This window comes from Primulina tabacum, chromosome 8 (assembly GCF_025594145.1).
Source record: "Primulina tabacum isolate GXHZ01 chromosome 8, ASM2559414v2, whole genome shotgun sequence".
Taxonomy (NCBI): Eukaryota; Viridiplantae; Streptophyta; class Magnoliopsida; order Lamiales; family Gesneriaceae; genus Primulina; species Primulina tabacum.
The window spans coordinates 9,624,430-9,644,848 of NC_134557.1; the positions used below are offsets into that span (position 1 = coordinate 9,624,430).

The 20,419-nt window shown below is 35.3% G+C and overlaps 3 protein-coding genes across 7 annotated transcripts; 2 read left to right on the forward strand and 1 right to left on the reverse strand.

Moving 5' to 3' along the window:
- Nucleotides 1-4,511: 4,511 nt before the first annotated feature.
- On the forward strand, nt 4,512-6,107 carry LOC142554514 (dormancy-associated protein homolog 4-like). The gene is made up of 3 exons (XM_075665184.1): nt 4,512-5,089; nt 5,386-5,470; nt 5,716-6,107. The coding sequence occupies exons 1-3, from the start codon at nt 4,798-4,800 to the stop codon at nt 5,741-5,743; spliced, it is 405 nt and encodes a 134-aa protein (XP_075521299.1). The 5' UTR covers nt 4,512-4,797; the 3' UTR covers nt 5,744-6,107.
- A 3,521-nt stretch (nt 6,108-9,628) lies between these two features.
- LOC142553675 (uncharacterized) lies at nt 9,629-17,654 on the forward strand. Of its 3 annotated transcripts, none has more exons than XM_075664107.1 (11): nt 9,629-10,041; nt 10,434-10,623; nt 10,714-10,896; nt 10,965-11,064; nt 11,148-11,169; nt 11,697-11,727; nt 12,405-12,557; nt 12,796-14,896; nt 15,012-16,389; nt 16,568-16,651; nt 17,381-17,654. In XM_075664107.1, exons 2-11 carry the CDS (start codon nt 10,556-10,558, stop codon nt 17,443-17,445), a joined length of 4,185 nt encoding a protein of 1,394 aa, XP_075520222.1. In that variant the 5' UTR covers nt 9,629-10,041; nt 10,434-10,555; the 3' UTR covers nt 17,446-17,654. The 3 variants fall into 3 exon arrangements, with proteins under 3 accessions (XP_075520222.1, XP_075520224.1, XP_075520223.1); XM_075664109.1 differs by having other exon boundaries at nt 10,443-10,623; XM_075664108.1 differs by having other exon boundaries at nt 9,629-10,035.
- A 558-nt stretch (nt 17,655-18,212) lies between these two features.
- On the reverse strand, nt 18,213-20,329 carry LOC142553676 (DNA N(6)-methyladenine demethylase ALKBH1C-like). 3 transcript variants are annotated; one of them, XM_075664111.1, is made up of 5 exons: nt 20,172-20,329; nt 19,541-20,074; nt 19,008-19,352; nt 18,468-18,751; nt 18,213-18,355 (listed from the first exon to the last, which is right to left on the reverse strand). In XM_075664111.1, exons 1-4 carry the CDS (start codon nt 20,232-20,234, stop codon nt 18,476-18,478), a joined length of 1,218 nt encoding a protein of 405 aa, XP_075520226.1. In that variant the 5' UTR covers nt 20,235-20,329; the 3' UTR covers nt 18,213-18,355; nt 18,468-18,475. The 3 variants fall into 3 exon arrangements, with proteins under 3 accessions (XP_075520226.1, XP_075520225.1, XP_075520227.1); XM_075664110.1 differs by having other exon boundaries at nt 18,213-18,751; XM_075664112.1 differs by lacking the exon at nt 18,213-18,355 and having other exon boundaries at nt 18,467-18,756.
- Between the last annotated feature and the right edge of the window lie 90 nt (nt 20,330-20,419).

Below are 20,419 nucleotides of genomic sequence, written 5' to 3' on the forward strand. Positions count from 1 at the left end.
CACGGGAATTTGAGGCATGAAATAAAATAAATAAATTTTAACGTATTTTTTATTTACCTCATAAAATTTATATATTTTTTTTGTTAGACTTAATTTAATTGTGGTGATGTGAGTCAAAACCAGTAGGTCATATTAGCTAAATCACAAGACAATATAAATTGACAAAAGCAGAACTTGACTTATAAGAGCAGAATCAGAACTTAGAAAAGCAGAAGCACAACTTATCAGAACTAATTAACGTCTTTTAATTGATCGTTACAGTCTTAAATGCTACTGTTACTTTATCTAGTACTAAGCATTAATTGCACCATTAATCCTGAACAAAGACATTTAACGCTCCTTACTAGATTTGGTATGAAACCAGACTGATTACTCTAAAGCTTTCTGCAGGACCTTTTTTAGGTGATAAAGATGATTATACTCAGAAGTCATAGAAGCCGTTTTTTATTATAGACGTTGGACTCAAAACTTTCTATATATAAGAGTCAAATCCTTTATAGAAAATAATTTTATTATCTTTATCAACGCAACGATTATTCCAACGTGAGTTTGAGCTATCATCAACTACTACTTATCTTCAAGCTCAACATACAGAAAAGCAGCACACACTTTATTCTAAATATCTGATCTTTTGAGATCATATTGTGCTGTTGTTTCGTAATCTCTTCAAGCTAAACACTTTGCTATATCTTATTGAGAAGAGCTTGTAATCTGGAAAAGAATCTTTTCCAAAACTATGTTGTATTCACTTACATCGTGTTGAGAAACTAAGAGTTTCAGTAGGCAAAGGATAAGCATACTGAAGTGGGTGTGTACAAGTGTTGTAATATAATAACTAAAGTCTTTTAGTGATTCTTTCTGGAAACAGAAGAAGGGGAGACGTAGAAGAGTTTATCTTCGAAATTCCAGAAACAACCACTGTTCTACTGCCTACTGTTTTATTGTTTTTACTCACAAACCATCAGATCGTTTCCACACTTATTATTGTGATATGTTGGTTATACATTCGAACAAGATAAGCTTTAATCTCTGACATGATTCTAGCACCCTTTTCAAAAACGTCCAACAAAGGAACGTGTTTATTCACCTCATCTAAACTCTATATCGATCCTCAATATTTTTCAAACTTAATAAAATATGATGTTCTTGAAATTATGTATAATAAATTCATTCACTTCATTATTATTATCGGTATTAATTAATATTATTATAAATTTATGTATAATTCATATAAAATATTTTTATACTTAAAATTTCTATAAGTTATTAAAAATTTTATTTTAATTATAAAAGTTTAGTTTATTTTTGGTCAAAACCTCATGGTGAACTTTTTTTGAATTCTTAACAATGATTTAATAACATTATGGCTTTCTATTATTATTTTTCAAAAATAATCTTTTCTTCTATATTATGATAAATAACATATGAATATTTACATAGCATTATTAATAAACGAGATATTTTAAAAAATAAGTGATATATAATTTGTTTTATGAAAAAAGATATTATTTTTACTTTCAAATAAAATTCTTAAATTACTTTTCAAGTTTTCTACCAAACAACAAAATGAATTTTAAATCCATCAAATCTAACTCTAGTTCCAAATCCAAATCCAAATCCAAATCTCATTTTTTTTCATCCAAACACAGTGTTAAGAACAAATATATCAAAAATTTCATAAAACTTGCATAAAAATCATATAATAAAACATTTAAAATCATCTAATTCATAATAAAATAACTACCAATTAATTAATTTTCTTGCTAGTTTCCCAAGTAGATCGTGGACATTAGATGAAATAGATGAATTGAGTTAAAAATTTTCAACAACTAATCTGACAGGTTACCGATCGTCTCCTCCTTATCTGACAGGTAAAGCTATCAAAAACTTAATTTGTTGGCTCGACCCGTCTCATCGTATAAAATAGATGGATGATGTGGACAATTTTCTGACATACCAAAATAGCAGGTGGTGGACTGAGGTCTTGCCCATTTTGACTATACTATCGCTATGTAAAAAAATTACTTGTCAAATATATACATATATTTGTAGCAAAAATATGGAGGACAAAGTGGCTTAAATGCATGACAAGTATATTCTTATAAATGAATATTTATCACATAAAAGTTATTTAATTTGTTTTATTTCTGATTGGTTATTTGAAATATTATATTGGTTAAGGAAACTTTTTTGATATTTATTGTGAATTATTTTGATTGTGATTATTATTTAATGATTATATAGACATTTATTTATGTTCTATTCTATTCCCGTCTCCCTCTTCTTACAAAAGTACTATAATTATTTATGAGTATTTCATAAATCAATCTTAATTCTTTAGAGAAATTTTTAGGGAAAAAAGGTGGGAAATTCAATGAATCGAGTCTTTTTTGGCATGTATTATTATGTCAATTGTTTCATATCAATTCATTTAATGGGCTTAGATTTTCTAAAAAGCCTCACAATATGGATGGGACATCTGACCCGTTCAAAAATGTTTTTCTAGACCAAAATACACTGTCTTAAATTTAAGATTTCAATATCAGATCAGTTACATATAGGTCCCGTTTGGTTAGATAGATTAGGTAGATTTATTTTTTTTAAACCTACCTAATCACCCGTTTGGTACGTTTTTTATTTAACCAAGTCAATCCCTCCTATGAATGATTAGGTTATATTATGTGTGATAAAATAATCACTCCTCATTCCCTAGAATTATTTATCACACTCTTAATTCATCATATTTTTCCAATTTTACCATTCTCCTAAATCCAAACTCACCACCACTTCCCTAAACCGATCGCCGACCGACCGCAGTCGACCGCCGCCGACGCCGACCACCGCTGTCTACCACCGTCGTCGACGACGTCGCCGCCGCCCACCCCAGCCGACCGTCGGCCGACCGCCGGACCGCCAGCGCCGCCGCCGCTTCTGGCCAGCCGCCGGACCGCCAGCGCCGCCGCCGCTTCTGGCCAGCCACCGTCGCTTCCGGCCAGCCACCGTCGACCACCGCCACAAAACTTGAAGGGCAATTTTGTCAATTCATCAAAAGATTATTATTTATCTCATTCTTAAAAATCATACCAAACATAATATTATTTTATCCTTATTTACTTCAATCATTTTTTTTTTATCATTTCTCTTTTAATCATTTCATTATTTAATCACCCCAACCAAACGCAGCTATAGTTGTATAAATAAATCAAATCAGGCTTATTATGATGAAAATTTAAGATCGAATTTGACTCGAAATAGATATATTTGAGCTCGAGTTTAACTCAAAAATCGAAAAACTTAAATTTTTTGTTCGATTTCGATTTGTTTAGCAGTTCGATTTACTTACATCACTCACTATATGTCATTGGCTCATTTAAGATTATTTTAATATAATTTTAGATGGAAAAAGGCATTTGTTGTGCATAAAAATACATATTCTTGAAAAATTAAATTAAATTAATGGAATGAGAAAATATGGAAGAAATAAATGATGTTTTGGAAGGGAACCAAGTCTTAAATGGTGATTGTTGGGATTTAATGCCCACCAACTCCTTTCGTCAGCCACTTCCATGCGCTATTTTTCAATTTATAATTTCATTTATCATTTTAAATTGTAGAATGATATTTTATTAATTTTTACAATTATTATATTAATTATAATTAATTTAAATCAAATTAATTATAAAAAAATTTGTACAATATGGCGATTGAATTATATAAAAAATGATATAGAAGTAATATTAACTGTGTAATTTGGAACTTGAAAAACATTATATAATACGGAAAAAATAGGATGTATCCCATGGCAAATTGTTAGGTTGAAGCAATTATGAATCTTATCCTATACATGAAACTCAACTCCTCTAGAGCCGTTTTCACAGCTTGGCTCAGCTCGTTTATAAATATTGATTGTCAAAAATTTATGTGAGACGGTCTCACGAGTCATATTTTATGAGACAGATATCTTATTTGAGTCATCCATGAAAAAGTATTACTTTTTATGATAAGAGTATTAATTTTTATTGTGAATATCGGTAAAGTTGACCCGTCTCACAGATAAAAATTCGTGAAATCATCTTATAAGAGACTTACTCATACTGGTCACAAGGTTAAGACGAGATCTCGAGATTTAAATAGAAACTGTTTTTTGAGTTTAAAAAAATCCAACATGGCAAATATATCGGTATCAAAAGGAAAAGAAATAAAAAAAATAGCTATTATTGTGTTGCCGATTTGTAAATAAAAACATAGATTAAACAACTTAGAAACACCAAATTTTTATGTAAAAAAAATTAAAAATCAATGGATTTTGAATTGTATAATGTCACATATTGCATATAAAAAATCAATACAAAATTCAATTTATCAAAATCTCATTCATATAATAACAAAATTTTAAGATATCAAGATATTAGATTTAACTTTAAAATTATTCTTCTTAATTTGGTTGATATGTCTCCGATTATAAAAGCCACCTGAGAATGAGATTCACACCATCCCACGCACAAGATTCCGCATCTCCATTGAATCTGAGTGGCTTAAAATGACGCCGTTTCAGTCGGCAGCCGCTGATGCTAAATTCCCCCATTTGTCTCTCTCTATAAAAACCCTAATCCCCTCAATCTCTTCAACCTTTTTCTTTCCAATTTTTTTTTTTTCATTTCGAATTTTTGTAGCAGTCGTATATCAGGTGGTTGGTTCCCAACCTTCAAATTTCAAGCAGATCACCTCTTTTCGGTTGTTACGATCCAGCAAAAATTTTTTTTAAAAAAACTTGAAAATATAATATCTGTGTTTACGATGGGATTTCTCCACAAGCTTTGGGACGAAACGCTTGCCGGGCCCACACCCGAATCGGGCCTTGGGAAACTCCGTAAATACAACTCTTTCTCCGGCACCAGATCCGCGGCGGATCAGCCGGCGGCGGCGGTCGCCACCGATGACGGTGTCCAGATCTCACGCAGCATCACCATTGTACGGAACAACAACAACAACGCTGCTCCTGCTAATCGAAATCTTAACGTCTTCGTTGACTCGCCGTCCGCACCATCTTCTCCTGCGAGTTGCAGCACTCCAACCTCGCCGTTTTCACGTAAGAATCTCGGATTTGTGTTATCTGTTTGCATGATTCAGATTCAGTTAGCCGTAAATTTCTCCAAATTAGACCAGATCTCCTGAATAACAACCGTCGATTTGTATTCGAAGATGGAGGCAAATTTCGCCTCCATTTTCAAGAATAACAAAATTTATTCTATTTTCTCCAAACTCCCTTCAAAATTTCCGACAATGAATCATAAAAACTTAACGCATCCGAATCAAATCTTACTACTTTTCGGAATTCTTGTTCTTTTTCATTAATTTTTTCAAACTTTGGATCATTTCCACCAGCTAGTACGCCAGGTGGAAATTTCAAGAAATTAACAAGTCGAAAATCCGCCGCGGCCGACCCAAAGAGTCCTCATGGTTACGATTGGTTCGTTTCCTCTCGTTTACTGATTTTAATTATCTTCATTTATTATATTAAAATTAAATTTATATATCTTTATTCACAATTAGGAACTTCATTTAAACTAATCAATTAACAAATGGTATAATTTTTAAATGATCAAAATACATAATTTCTTTAATAATAAATTTCTTTTAATAAAATGCAAAATCAAATAATAAAAAAATTATATTTATTTATTATTTCTGATGATTAATTCCTTGTGTTGCCAGGATTATACTGAGTGGTCTGGACCGCTGAGAGTATTTCTCGAGAAGAAGTAAAAAAATTCGTGGAGTATTAAAAAAAATTGTAAATAAAAAACCCTAATAATTATATCAGTTGTACATATTAAAGCACAAGTTAATAGATAAATAAAATAAAAATGGTAAAAAAATATAGGTTTAATTTGGAGAGGAAAAGACTAGATTAGGCTCGAAGATTCGGAACCTTTCAGCTTATGTGTGGGGAAAGTTATGTCCTTTATGGTAAATTCTGTTTTGAAGGCTGGCTTCTTTGTACATATAGGATTTTCTTTTTATTAATTATATCATACTTGTGGTGTAATTTGTACTTTGTACATATTCTAATGAAACCCAGTATAAACCCTAATTATTCTGCTTTTTCTTTTGCTTTTTTTCACTTTTTTTTGTGGTTTAATTTGTACTTTGTAAATGTCTGCTCTCTTAAAAAAAGCTGATATATAATATGATAATAAATTGATGGGGGTAATTATATATTACAAAATATATAATATAAAGATATTTAGAAAATTTTAGAAAGTGAAGGTACGAGAAAATTCTATATTTTGTTTCATATGTTTGATGTTTCTCAGTTCAGTTTCAAATGAAATCGAGAGGTCAATTTAGTATCAAACCTTTGGAATTTTCTTTCTATCCGGTCATTCCTTTAGATTGAGTGTTAAAACAAACAAAAAATTAACATCAAAAATTTCATTAGCAAAAAAAAATTACAAGAAATAAAAAAGTTTGATGATACCAAAAATTTCTTTGGGTCTGGTCTGGTGAGCATAGTTTTCGAACATTCAATGTTTGAACCGGTACTAATGGAGGAACAATTTAATTTGCACAGACGAGCAATAGTTAGGGGGCGTCGAGGATTTTTCCGATGGGTAACCAATGAAGAAATATTTTAAGGTTACTGCTCTATCCCTAACCCCCAAGGTTTTGGGAAGGAAACTAATAGTTCTATCCCGATATACTCATGATACTCATGATCTTGTCTCTCTTTTCAAGTTCCCACGGATGACGTCAATTGATGATAACGAAATTTTCTCTGGGTCTGGTCTGGTGTGTGTGGTCTTCGAACCTTCAATGTCTGAGTCGGAATTGATGGAACGATGCTAATCAACATAAAGTTAATGGACATAACTTTCATAGCTTGAAGGTTAGAAATAACCTTCATGATGGCAAGATCTTCGAAGGATATCAAGTGTCGAACAAAATTTAGAACCTTTGTCCCAGATGGTTTGGCCATGAAAGATATCCCGTGATCAGGATATGTCCCCGCATTAATCTCCTCGAAATCAAGATTATTGAGAACATTTGAAGAACTATTAATCTCCTTCCCAGAACCCTGGGGGTCAGGGACGGAGTAGTAACCTCCCATTGGACTCTATGAGCACTTTTTTTTGCTTTCCCTTAGTCTCGGTGTTAGAGGACTTCGAAGAAGCTGGGAGAAAATATACTTATGACACCCTCTACTTCGACCTTCCTTCTTGTGAAAACTAAATCTACAGAGAAAATAATCCCTAGATCAAGTCTTTGATGTCAAAATACTTCCCCTAGGTACTAGCTAAAAAATGGGTTATATCAAATTACATGTCTAGGTGTTGATAGATCTCTAATGGTTAACTGGTCGGTTTAAGCCATATCACAATACCAAGTAAGTTGTTCAGACTCTACATAAAACTCTACATAAAAATATCGGCTCATCAGACCTTTGTGGGTGAAAGGATTTTCATCTAGCAAATCGCATTTGGGCCGATGTGATAAGTAAAATCGACACGTTTCTTTTCTTATAAATTGCACAAATGATTTAGGAGTGTAACCGATAGGGGTATATCAAATTAGCTGAGCAAGACTCTTAAGGTCATACGTGTGCTAAAGGAATTAGGAGCTAGTTGGCTTGGGCATATCAGATAATGGTCGTGAAGAACGATTTTAGAGATCGAAAACCGAAGATCCATCTCTAGCTGATCCAAGTAAAATGTACAATATCTGTCGGGCGGAAGATGATCCAAACATTGAAAGTTCGAAGACCACGCTCACAAAACCGAAAGTAATATTCTTAGTATAAAAAGTAATATTTTTCATGGATGATCCAAATAAGAGATTATCGTCTCACAAAATACGATCCGTGAGACCATCTCACACAAGTTTTTGTCGTCGATATAATGTTGACTCACTTCACGAATAAAGATTCATGAGATCGTCTCACAAAAAATCTACTCATTTTATCTTATTTTAAATGATGAATTTTATTTGATCGTGGTTTAAAAAAATTCAAACATTTTTCCTCTTCGATTCTCAGACATATCAAAAGCACTTTTAAACGTTTATGCCACTTCCAACATCAAATATATTGAGTTTCAAACATCAAGCCACACCATATTTCTGAAGAAATTTTGTCATATTCCATACAAATTTTAAACCTAGTCGGGAAAGATCTACCACATCTCATTTTGATCATATGAAGGAAGCATTACACACAATTAGATTTAGGATATGAACTGTGAACAAAACACTTAACGTGTAAATTTACAACAATTTATCTCAATATTTACTGATCCATGTATACTCAATGCAATAGCTCAGTCCATATTTGTACAATCCACAAACCGAATTACATTGTTTTCACGCTGTTTATTTATAATTATACTATACTGATATATAAAGGTCGATGATGTATTTAGTTATCGTCCGACTTTGTGATACAAATTAGTTTTCACGAAAATATTATATGCATTTAGATAAACAAAGTTTTTCATATGATTTACTTATAACTACAATATCTAATCCGATTTTGAAATTCAAAAACTCACATATTATCTCTACAAACTATATATTTAATATAATTACATGATCGTTGTCCAAATAATAATAAAAAACCATGAAAATTTTTTATGAATCAATTTGATCTATTAATGATCATGATTCGTATGCATAATAATCATTATTTTTTACACACATCACGTCTGCGTCGTTCGCCAGTATATAAGTAAATTCTCTTACTAATATATTAACTCAATTTTAAGTGTCTTTCCAGACTCAAACTCAATTTGTTACAATAATATTTTAGCTTTATTTTTAAATATAAATAAATATATTTGAGGGCCGAGTTAGATATGACATATGCTTAGGGGTGAGAAGAAATAACGAAATACCGAAATATCGTACCGAAAAAATACCGAAATTACCGAAAAAATCGATATACCGAAAATTTCGGTATGGTATGATACCGAAATACCGAAAATAATTTTTTTTATTATTTTTTTTAAAATTTAAGTTTGATATACCAAAAAAATTTTGGTATACCGAAAATATTTTCGGTATACCAGAAAAATGTCGGTATACCGACAAAATTTCGGTGTCGGTATGGTATCCGGTATGAACTTTTTCATATCGAAAGTTCGGTATACCGAATTTTCGGTATCGGTATTGGTATGAAAAAATTCTACACCGATATTTACGACGGTATCGTAGTTTGGTACGGTATACCGTGCCGTCCCACCCCTACCTATACTATATAATATTTGAGCCATAATTATAGATAAAATAATAGCTTAATATAATTTATTAGAATCCCTAAAATACCCCTATTTCTGTTTTAGCCCTCTATTTCTTTTTCTGTTGGCATAAAAAATGAAATTTATATTTTAAAAAAAGTTATTAAAAATTAAAATTAAAATTAAAATTTGATTTTAATATTTTTAACAAAAATACTTGCGTCACGAGACTAATAACCACAACTATTCGTCCCACGGTCCCCAGTCGACAAAATGGGAAAAGAACTCTTCATAGGGGCACTTTAGTGATTTCACAAAACGGAGCACGAAACAGTCCACGTGACAGGTCTGTTCTCTCGTCCAACCATCAACCATGTTCGCAGTGGAAAAATCCTCATTTCAAACCGTAACAACAAAAACAACAAAAGAAAAGCAAAGAACAAAATTTTTGTAATCCAAAATAATATTGTCGGAAAAGAAGTAGAAATCTTGTTCTACACCTTCTTTCATTCCCAAAGACTCTTCCTTTTCACTCTCTATACACGCAGTGTGTGTATTTACGGCAAAGGAAAGTGGGAGATACGCTGCAATACACTTCTGCTAAAGATTAAAAGGATGGAGTAAAGCATAAACAAACTCTGCTTCCCCTTTGTGGGTTTTCTTTCTCCAACTGAGGGGTAAAAAACCACCCAAACCCTTCTGTTTTTTGGACCCATTTGTGGGGATTTTACCCGCAGATGGAAATGTTGAGTTGGGTCTGCACTTGAATCGGGACTGAGAGTTGAAGATCTCCTCCTTGAAATCGGTAAAGGTAGCTCGATTGTCTCGCATTGTATGAGACTTTATGTTTGTTTAATTTAACTGGTTTTTAGGTTGAACGAGTTAGTTGTCGTAGAATGTGTTCGAACATTGCTGTAGATTGAGCTTATCCCGTGTCGGGATGGACCCGCGTTGAAGCATGAATTTGGTTTTTGTGCATAATCAGATCTGGGTGAATTTCGATTTTACGCTTAGTTTGTAGTTGATTTTATGCTGATTTAGGTCAATGTGAGGTATATTAGAAGAGATGAGATCACTTGTGTGTACTGCTTTTCACCTTATTGAGAATCTTCTTCTTTTTCATATTTCTCTAGATTTCTGCGTGCTCATTTAAATGGATTTTCCATCTTTACGTGTAGTCTGACTTTAAAACATGAAATGCAGGTTCCTCAGGCTGTGCTAAATTCAATCGGTTTTAAAAATAGTTAAGAGATGTCGAAATTTTTGGGATGGAATTTAGTATATATATAAAAGAAGAGTAAGGTGAATACATTGTATTCTCCTTGATGGAAAAAATGAAGTCAGATGCACCTCTAGATTATGCTCTATTTCAGCTGTCTCCAAAGCGTTCCAGGTCAGGATTGTGGTTCCTATGTTTAATTTTACTAGTTAAAGGGTAGTTTCTTTTCTTAGTTTTGTTTACTTTGAGCTTTCTTTTTGCCAGATGCGAATTGTTTGTTTCAAGCAATGGCAGCACAGAAAAGATCGCTTCAGGATTACTTAAACCCTTTGTTGCACATTTGAAGGTTGCAGAGGATCAAGTTGCTTCTGCTGCACAGTCAGTTAAGCTTGAAGTTGGACGACGAAAAAATGCTGAAGTGTGGTTCACAAAGGGAACACTTGAGAGGTAGTGCCATTTCCTGCTTCGAAAATTTGTTAATTCCTGCTCAATATCTATTATTGTTATGCTTTCAGGTTTGTGAGATTTGTAAGTACGCCGGAGGTTTTGGAACTGGTTGTAACATTTGATTCTGAGATGTCACAATTGGAAGCAGCACGGAAAATATATTCGCAGGTATTTGTTTATGCATGATCAGATGGTTCAACTGGTAGTTCTGTGACTATAGCATGACTAAAGTTTCCCCTGTTTAATATCAGGGACCTGGAGATCAACTTTCTGGTATGGATTTCATTACTAATTCTTGATGTATGTTATACAATATTCTTCTTTTTCTTGATTGTGCCTGAATCTAGACATGGATAAACCAAAAGAATGAGCGATAACACCATGTTTTGTGTTATTTGTTCTTTCATGGCACCTTGAAGTATGTATCTGGCTTTTTTATTGAAGGTTTATCCTCAACAAAACACTTTTTGGCTTTTATAGGTTACTTAAACCACAAGCATGTGATACCTGTTGCATGGAATAACGTACCAGTAACTATCTTCTGAAATTATTTTTCTGCTTTTTGGTTGTGAAAGTGGACCCATTTGAATGGCTCATCTAGCTGATTCTAGAGTTTTCAGAACTTGTGGTCCAATTAAGTTTAATTGAGTTGATGTTTGAATTTTTTCAGTTAGTTAAGATGCATTTGAAACAAGTAACATATCTCGAGTTTTCAAATTGTTTTGCCCCTTTGTTTTTTTTGGTGAAATGATAATAGTCTGTTACTCTGAATCAATGACTTGATCTGTTAAATGCTCCAGGTGGCACGACGGCCGCAGAGGATGCTACAAAGTATCAACTCTTTACTCTGTTTCACATTTTAATAACGTCATTCTTTTAACTGTTTGTCTTAATTTATTTTGATGATTCAAACCTAATGTGTGAGATCACTTTCTATCGATGGATGTTATTAATCTCTCTGTACCACACTAGTTTCTGTTACTTCATGGCAGCTTTGAGCATTTTCTTTTTAAGCTAACCTTTATGGTCATTAACTCAGCACATAGAATTTGTAGTTATAATGAAGTCCCTAAGGTGTCAGGTTGATCGCATGAATCTGTTAACAATCAATATTTGCTTGAAAAGTTCGTGAATTTGAGTATACAATCTAAATATAATTTGAGGGTTTAAGCTGTCTTGGGTGTAGTGGCCTGCTATAATTCATTACATTTTTAATAGTTAGCTCTGTGATAGAGGAAGTTAAACTGATGTTTGATGTTGATTTCATGGTGCCCTACATATAAGTGATTTCATCTTGGTATGCTTCTCACAGATGAAACATATTATTTAGCTTGTCTTTTCTTGTAACTAGCATTTGTTTCTTCAACACTTTTGATTGAATTCCCTGTTATAACTATAGTTGACATATCAAAGTCCATTATGAAGGTTTTTCTGCTTTATCTTCCTCTGTGTATGTATGTGCACAGAATTGTCCTTCTGTCCATTTCTCATTATTTACATCCTTGCAGGAAGGAGCTTTTGAGAGCTATCGATGTAAGACTTGTTGCAGTTCAGGAGGACTTGTTAACAGCCTGTGCTCGTGCTGCTGCTGCTGGTTTTAATATTGACACAGTCTCTAAACTTCAAATGTTTGCAGATAAATTTGGTGCTCATCGTTTGAAGTAAGTACTTGGAAAACTTCTGATTTTACATATAAAGGAACAACTAAGAACCCACATAGATTAAATATTGTTTGCTTTTGGTCTAGCTTTGTGAGACTTGAATTATGTCTATGGTCATAGTGTTAAATCAATTCTAATCTGGATCACAAGGAAAAAATATATCTCATGTGAACAAAATTATAGGTGAAAAAATCTTTATTTTAATTTTGAACTAAATTTAAGTTGTATTCGAGTGTAGTGAAGCATGCTGCAAGTTGATATCACTATGTGAGAGGCGGCTGGACTTAATGAACCAGTGGAGACCTGTGTCCGATGATCGAATAATTCGTTCTTCGTGTGGGTCGGACATGTCAATTGATGTCGACGATCTCCCGTCATCCCCACCACCTGATCAAGAACAACCTGCCACATGTCAGCTGCCCAATCCCCTTCCTTCAGTTTCTAGCAATCACACCATCAACAGGGAATCAAGCGTCGAGAGGGAAGCTGTCCAGAAGAAAGAGGAGAGATCGTCGACTTCTGATCAGAATTTTGAGCCATCAATTCAGGCAAGTCAGCCTACTAGACGTCTTAGTGTGCAAGATAGGATAAACTTGTTTGAAAACAAACAGAAGGAGACATCTGGAGGAAAGCCAACTGTAGGGAAGTCTTCTGAACTGAGGCGGATGTCATCTGACGTGTCATCATCTGGAACTACGCTTTTGAGGAGATGGAGTGGTGCTAGTGACATGAGCATTGACCTAAGTGCTGAAAAGAAAGATACTGAAAGCCCCTCTTATTCCCAGTCAACTGCCTCAGCCTCTCAGAGCAAGCAGTCTGAGGAGAAAAAAGCTTTGAATTTGATCGAGAAAGCTGTGGGTTTTGATTTTGTTACACCAGAGATAAAGGCTATGGCTAGTCTGGGTAGGGTTGATGATATTGGAGAGTCGAAAGGGGGCTCTTTTGACAAGTTAGAGTCCAATTCTAACCTGGGTCCTGTTGAAAATGTTCCCTTTAAAGATCAAGTGTGTAACCTAACCCAGTCAATATCATTTAATAGCAGCGGTGAGCATCAAGATAATTCAGAAGAGAAGAGGTCTTTGCCTGGTAGTAAAAACATGGTTGTTTTGGGGTCGGGGGATCAGGGGAAGTTGAAGGATTCTCAGAATGGTGATGAGCTTAGCGCTACTATAGAGGGAGTGACTTCACAGACAAAGGTTGCTAGAGTGAAAGATTCATCTTCTTTGATTCGATTTAGGCCTTCTGGGAGCAAAGGTGGTGGGCAGTCTAAAATTTTAAATCAAAGAGAAGATTCTGAAACAAGAGATCAGGCTGTTAGGCAATCACGATCGAAGGTTGCCCACAAGACACCAGAAGAATCAGGACTTTTTGATGGTGGTCCTGGTTCAAGAATTCGAGAGTCTTTCGCAGCTCGCTTTAAAGGTAACGGGGGGGATTCCTCATCTGCTCATCCAGATGTAAAATCTGTTGCAGAAATTGTAGGAGTTGAAAAGAAAGAATCAGATTCATCCAAGAAGGTAACCGGTAGTTCTGTGCCAAGCATTGAAAATTCAGGCCCTCAGAGAACGAAGTTCCACAAACAAGGCTTGGCAGCTGACCAATGTAAAAAGGCAGAAATTCAAAGAGATGAAAGCAGTTCTGGCAGAATTGTGGGGCCCTTCTCTGGTAACTTCTTGATAGACACTGAAGAAAGCTTTGATTCGTTTAAAACGCCGCCTCTAGAGCAAGCTGAAAGAAAAAGGCAGTCAAAAGGTAATCAGGAACTTAATGATGAGTTGAAGATGAAAGCAAATGAGCTTGAGAAGTTTTTTGCTGAGCATAAGCTACGAATTCCTGGTGATCAATCCCACTCAGGCTCCAGAGGCTGGCCAACTAAAATGCAGCATGAGTCAACAACTAGTTTATACCGATCAAAACCTGTAGTCAGTATTGGTTCCCAAGTGTCTGACAATTACCCGGCAACAGAACCTAACATGATTTCCAAAAACACAGCCAAGCTTGATGCTACCTCCTTCACAACAAGTATTGATAATCAGAATTATGGTGATGCTTTAAGTAAAGAGTTTTCTGAGCTTTCTGTTTCAGATAGTTCTCGAGGGAAATTCTATGACAGGTATACTGAAAAAAGAGATGCAAAACTAAGGGAAGATTGGAGTTCCAACAGAGCAGAGAAAGAAGCTAGATTGAAGTCCATGCAGGATAGTCTTGAGAGGAGTAAATCTGATTTGAAGGTCAAATTTTCAGCTTCTGAAGATAGACAGAATTCAGTATCCAATTCTCGTCGACGTGCCGAGAGACTCAGGTCATTTAACAGCAGGTCAATTATGAAAAGAAAGCAGGTAGATTTGTTATATTCTACTGATGTATGCCACTAATGAGTGCCCATGTAATTTTAGGAGTTTAATGGAGTTGATCTTCTGTTTCTGTTTAACCGACTTTGTTTTCTTTTGGCAGCAACATATTGGCGATGGTGAGGATGATGAAGAAGCTTTAAATTTTTCGGAGCGGAATCATCTTCGGGAAGATGCGCCTTTAGATCACGCCACTTTTGTGGATGGTGCCTCGTCAGGTGCACAAGGTAAGAAGCTTCTACCCAATAATAGGAGTCTGTCATCATCAACTGGTACCTCAGCTACTCCTGGTTCAAGATCTGCTATAAGAACCTCCAGCATCAATTCGAGGAGGCGAAGGACACAACCAGAAAATCCACTCGTACAATCGGAACCCAACTTCTCTGAACTGAGAAAAGAAAATACAAAGCCATCTTCTGGAGCAAGTAAGACGACTCGTGCACAAGTAAGAAGCTATTCCGGTAGCAAGAGCACTAGTGAAGAAGCAGCAGCTGTGAAGGATGAGAAGTCACACCAATCACAATCATTGAGGAAAAGCTCAGTAAATCATAACGAGTTAAGGGATGTGTCCCCTTTGGACTCTGATGGTGCTGTTTTGACAGCGATCAAATTTGATGAGGAACTTGCCAAGAATGTTGCAGCTAAGCCTTTTCTCAGAAAGGGTAGTCGAACAAGCTATGTTGCAAGAGCAAGTATCACAAAACAGAAGGCCTCTGTGCGATCTGAGCCTATAAAAAATGAAGAAGGAAATAATGACTCGGCCTCCGGAACAGATGACCTTGAGAATACTGGTAAAGATGAGGGAGAGGAGGAATTTGAAACCTTGAATGCTGAAGGTAATGAAGTTTTGGATAATGAAGAACCAAGACTGGTGATGGAAACTGAGAAGTTCTTTGATTCAGGATCAGAAAATGGTGATGACAAGATGACATTTTCTCAACTTGACAAGGCTTTGGGTTCTCAGTTACCTACAGTTGTACCTTCTGGCTTCCACCCTGTTGAATCTATGCAAAATTGGCCTGGGGAAAGTCCCATGTCATGGAAATCACACATTCAGCATTCATTTTCTTATCCTCACGATTTGTCCGATGTTGATGCATCTGTGGACTCCCCAGTTGGAAGTCCTGCTTCATGGAACTCACAGTCATTAAGTCAAGTAGAGTCTGATGCAGCTCGAATGAGGAAGAAATGGGGAACAGCACAGAAGCCAATGTTGGTGGCCAATTCATCCAATAATTTATCCCGCAAAGATATGACAAGGGGATTTAAACGGTTTCTGAAATTTGGAAGAAAAAATCGTGGCTCGGAGAGTTTGGTTGACTGGATATCAGCAACCACATCAGAAGGAGATGATGATACGGAAGATGGACGTGATCCTGCTAACCGGTCATCAGAAGATCTGAGAAAGTCAAGAATGGGATTTTCTCAAGCGCAACCCACTGATGATAGCTTCAATGAAGGCGAATTTTTCAATGAACAAGGTAATTCATTATAACTTGTTACATATGGGTGTTTCTTTTAATGTGGTTCTTTCATTGTTACGATATATTTATCTATTCCAATTATCTCCCTTTATTTTTTGTTATTTAAACGGTTTTGTTCCTTCGATATTCAATTTCTAGATTTCAAGTTGACTTGTTTATTCCCTTCTTCTTACAGTTCAACCTTCACAGAGCTGTATCCCAGCACCTCCAGCCAATTTTAAACTGAGGGAGGATCAAATGTCTGGAAGCTCAATTAAAGGTGACTTTGAACAATTATGTATCTTTACATATATTTGAACACTGAAGAAGTACACTCTTGACTTAACATTACATTCTCCAGTTGATTGTTTTGCTTGAATCATAGAGACAGTATGCTCTTGCTTCTTATTTACAACCTATGATACTGTCCATTAGACCATGTTTTGAAGCCTAAAGAAAATGGGTACAGGTGCCTCAGAAAATACTCGTTCTTCTTAAGGTTAGAAGATAAGTGTAAGACTGGAGGCCTTTCTATCCAGGAAGTTACTTCGTGGATGATCTTTTTTTTTTCTAATCTAGATAGTTGATTTAAATTTCGCGGCTTTTTTTCGGGAGCCTATGTTGTTCCCTTGAAGAAATACTTTTTGTCAATGCAAAAGCACATTTAAGATCACACTTGATGAGATAATTTCAACTAATTACACAAAACTTTGCTAATTTGGAGTGGATGTTCTTATTACACGTGTGCACATGCTATATGTGACTGAGATACAGAATCTAAGCCCCTAAGAACCAACGAGTAGTTGGCTGATCTCATGAATGAATGCCTTTTCCAAGGATAGCTCTTTTCGTTTGAAATTTTCTCCTGATCTTCACTGTTTGTGTTTTTTTTTTTTGTTTTTTTTGTTTTTTGTTTTTGTAGATGTGGAAGTACATTTTACTTGTTTATTCGGTTAAACAAAGAAAGCTTGTACAGTTGCATGTTTGATGATTTGGTTTGATTTTACAGCTCAGAGACCATCATTTTTCTCACTGTCTTCGTTTCGGAGCAAGGGTGGTGACCACAAAGCATAGCTAATCATCTGAAACAGGAAGGTCACCTTACAGATACTCGGCTTGCCGATTTTACGACTCCTATGTAAGAAATATGAGAATATGCTGTATAGCTTCATGGATTAATGCTGCCTACGTCTTGAAATATATTTGTATGTGTATGTTGTAATGGATGGACAGTTCCAATTGGTGGAACATTACAGTGATTTTGGTAGTTAAATAATTTTTTTTATCTGAAACTGAGATATGCACTGGATTAGTATGGAGATTTTTTTTAGTTTAATTTTGAATCAACTATTTACCTTGGTGTAAGAAGGGATGCACGAGCGTGGAGTGGTGCTGTGGTTTAATAATGTTTCCCAAGCTAGAGAAATTTGGCTGCGATTGTGAAACGTGAAGTAATCAAAATTTTAGATTAAAGTAGGAAATTTTAAGCAGTTTCACAAAAAACCATAGATAGGCGCACAAATGTAATATTTCAAAAGTACAATTTCTGTATGTGATCATTACTTTTATGTATTTGATTTTACATTAATCCTAAAAATGATTTTATTACCATATGATATATTTTTACAAGGTTTATCACGTTCCCAAGTTTTTAAATAATTATATATTGTTGGTCAACGTAGTTAAGAGTCTCGAGACAAAATTTGGTCTTAGGAAGGATGAATAGAAACATCATAGATTCTTCAAAACAATTGTCCCAAGTCAGTTAAACATGAGAAGCTTATTTTGTTTAAGCAATAAATAATGATACAAAAGACTTGAGCAAAAATAGGAGTAAAAAATGAGCAGTTACAGCATTTCAACAAAATATAACGAGTAAAAAATAAATACTACATAGAAATTCGAAGTTGGTGTAATCAATGTATTCCCTCTCTTCTTCCACCATAGAAAAAGTTAATTCCAGTTTTGTCGTCATCCCAAAATCCTAAAAAATAGTGATCACTATATATTATTTCTATTTCAAAGGAAAAAACATGTTATTTTAATAAAGAAGTAAATAATCCAATATATTTTAGTGTTTCAAAATGTTATATTACCACAGATGTCAATACTCTCTGAAAGTGAGATTTAGACGACCAGGTCTAAACTTAGTTTCCTCAAAAAGAGCTGCAGGAGTAGTGCCAGAATTTATGGTAGCAACTCCATGAAATATATGCCTTGACTTGCCACCAAAAATTAAGACATCCCCTGATTTCAACACAACCTTCTCTGCTTTATCAATGTTTCTCTCGTCCCCATATAGAAAGTCAGCAGAGTCACCAATGGAGAAAGAGACCACGGGTAGTCCTTTATGTAGACTCTCTTTACTTTCATCTTTATCCTGAACTAGGACAGGTCTCAGCAACGTTAGAGAGTAACAAAAATTTCAACCATGAACCACATAATTCAATTCAAGGAAATGACGAAAATGTCAGTAATCCATTAACAAACGCTTCTTATCTCAGAGCCGGATAATAATATTTAGTTCCCAAATAATTGGGTTTAGCTGCTTTTCTGTTAGCACAATTTAGAAACACAGCATAGTCTGTTATGCCAGCTTGACATGAGCAAACTTAAGAGAAACGACATTTATATACCTGATGAAGACCAAGCTTGCCACTCGTTGCATAAAAATTGACAATGCAAATATTTGGTGACATCGAAGGAAGAAAATCTTTTGCATTCCTCACTGCAGCACATGAATCTAAATAAGTATGGCACTCCTGAATTGCTCCTTTGACCAACTGTTGAAACTCATCAGGAATACCGGGGGGTTTTGCTCCATCAACGGGCCTTTCATCACTATACATACTTGTCTCAGGATCCCAATTTTTACCAAGGCACATCATCTTCAAATGTAGCTTGGCTCCATCACTGTAACTAGGCTGGTAGAAACCGCCACAACCAAGACCAAGATCTTGGCAGGTTTTTATTAGTTTCACCTAAATCAATACCAAGGATAACATGAAGATCACCAAAGATAACAAAACAAAGGCTGGATATTTACACACAAGACAAACATTAATCGAATTTTTCATGATTTTTCTTGGACGAAAAACCGGCCTGCTAAGGTTCTCAACAGGGCCGCATAGAAGTCAATCTTTTAAAGATAAGGGTCAAAAAATTTCACCTGATCTGGTAAGGAGAGGAAACCCCTCAAAAGAACCATCCCAGGCCTCAATATGTCAATGCTGTGTCCTTCCATAGGGTTCTTCATTTCATTCTTCCTTTCCCTATTTTTTTCAAGCAGAGAGGGTTTCAGCTTAACACCACCGCTCGCACTTCTGCCCGAGCAGATATCAAAAGGCGAATATTTTTGCTGGCAAGTGGAATACTTTAGCTTACCATCACTTTTCCCTCTTTCACCTTCCAGACCATCTGAAAAACAAGCAGGAGACTCCCAGCTAGTACAATTTTCAACCCCTACCCCCGGGGACTGAATCCCGCTATCGCTCCTTGTACTCAAATCAGATTTGGTTGACAACACCGACAAGTTCGGATTCTTATTTTGAGCTACTTTTACGTTAGGAGTTACATTCCCACCACCACGAAGGGACATTCCGCCAACCTCCTGTGTCACACAACCGACCGCAGTCCTTGGCTTTCCAACCTGCGAGGATCCGCTTTCATTCCCAAGTGAAGTATCATCAAGTTGAGCTCCAACCTGAAAATTTCCCCAATTAACTAAATAAGCATCATGAGAATTCACGATGTCAATTCACACCCTAAGTAATCACGGAGGAAACAAGTGAGAATATTACAGGGCTGTAATGACCCGCTGAACGTCGAGATATTCCTCCACGCCTTCCGCCGCCGCGATTCATCGTAGATCCAAAGCGACACCGAGGAGTCAGGCAGAGAAGGAAGTCTAAAAGATGGGAATTTAAAGAGTGAGAAGATGGGAATTTAAAGAGTCATCACTCGGTGGGACAATCTTTCGAGGTTTATCTATTTCGTGGTATCTAACAATAATTTATCGGAAAAAAACATGTATGAGACGATCTAACGG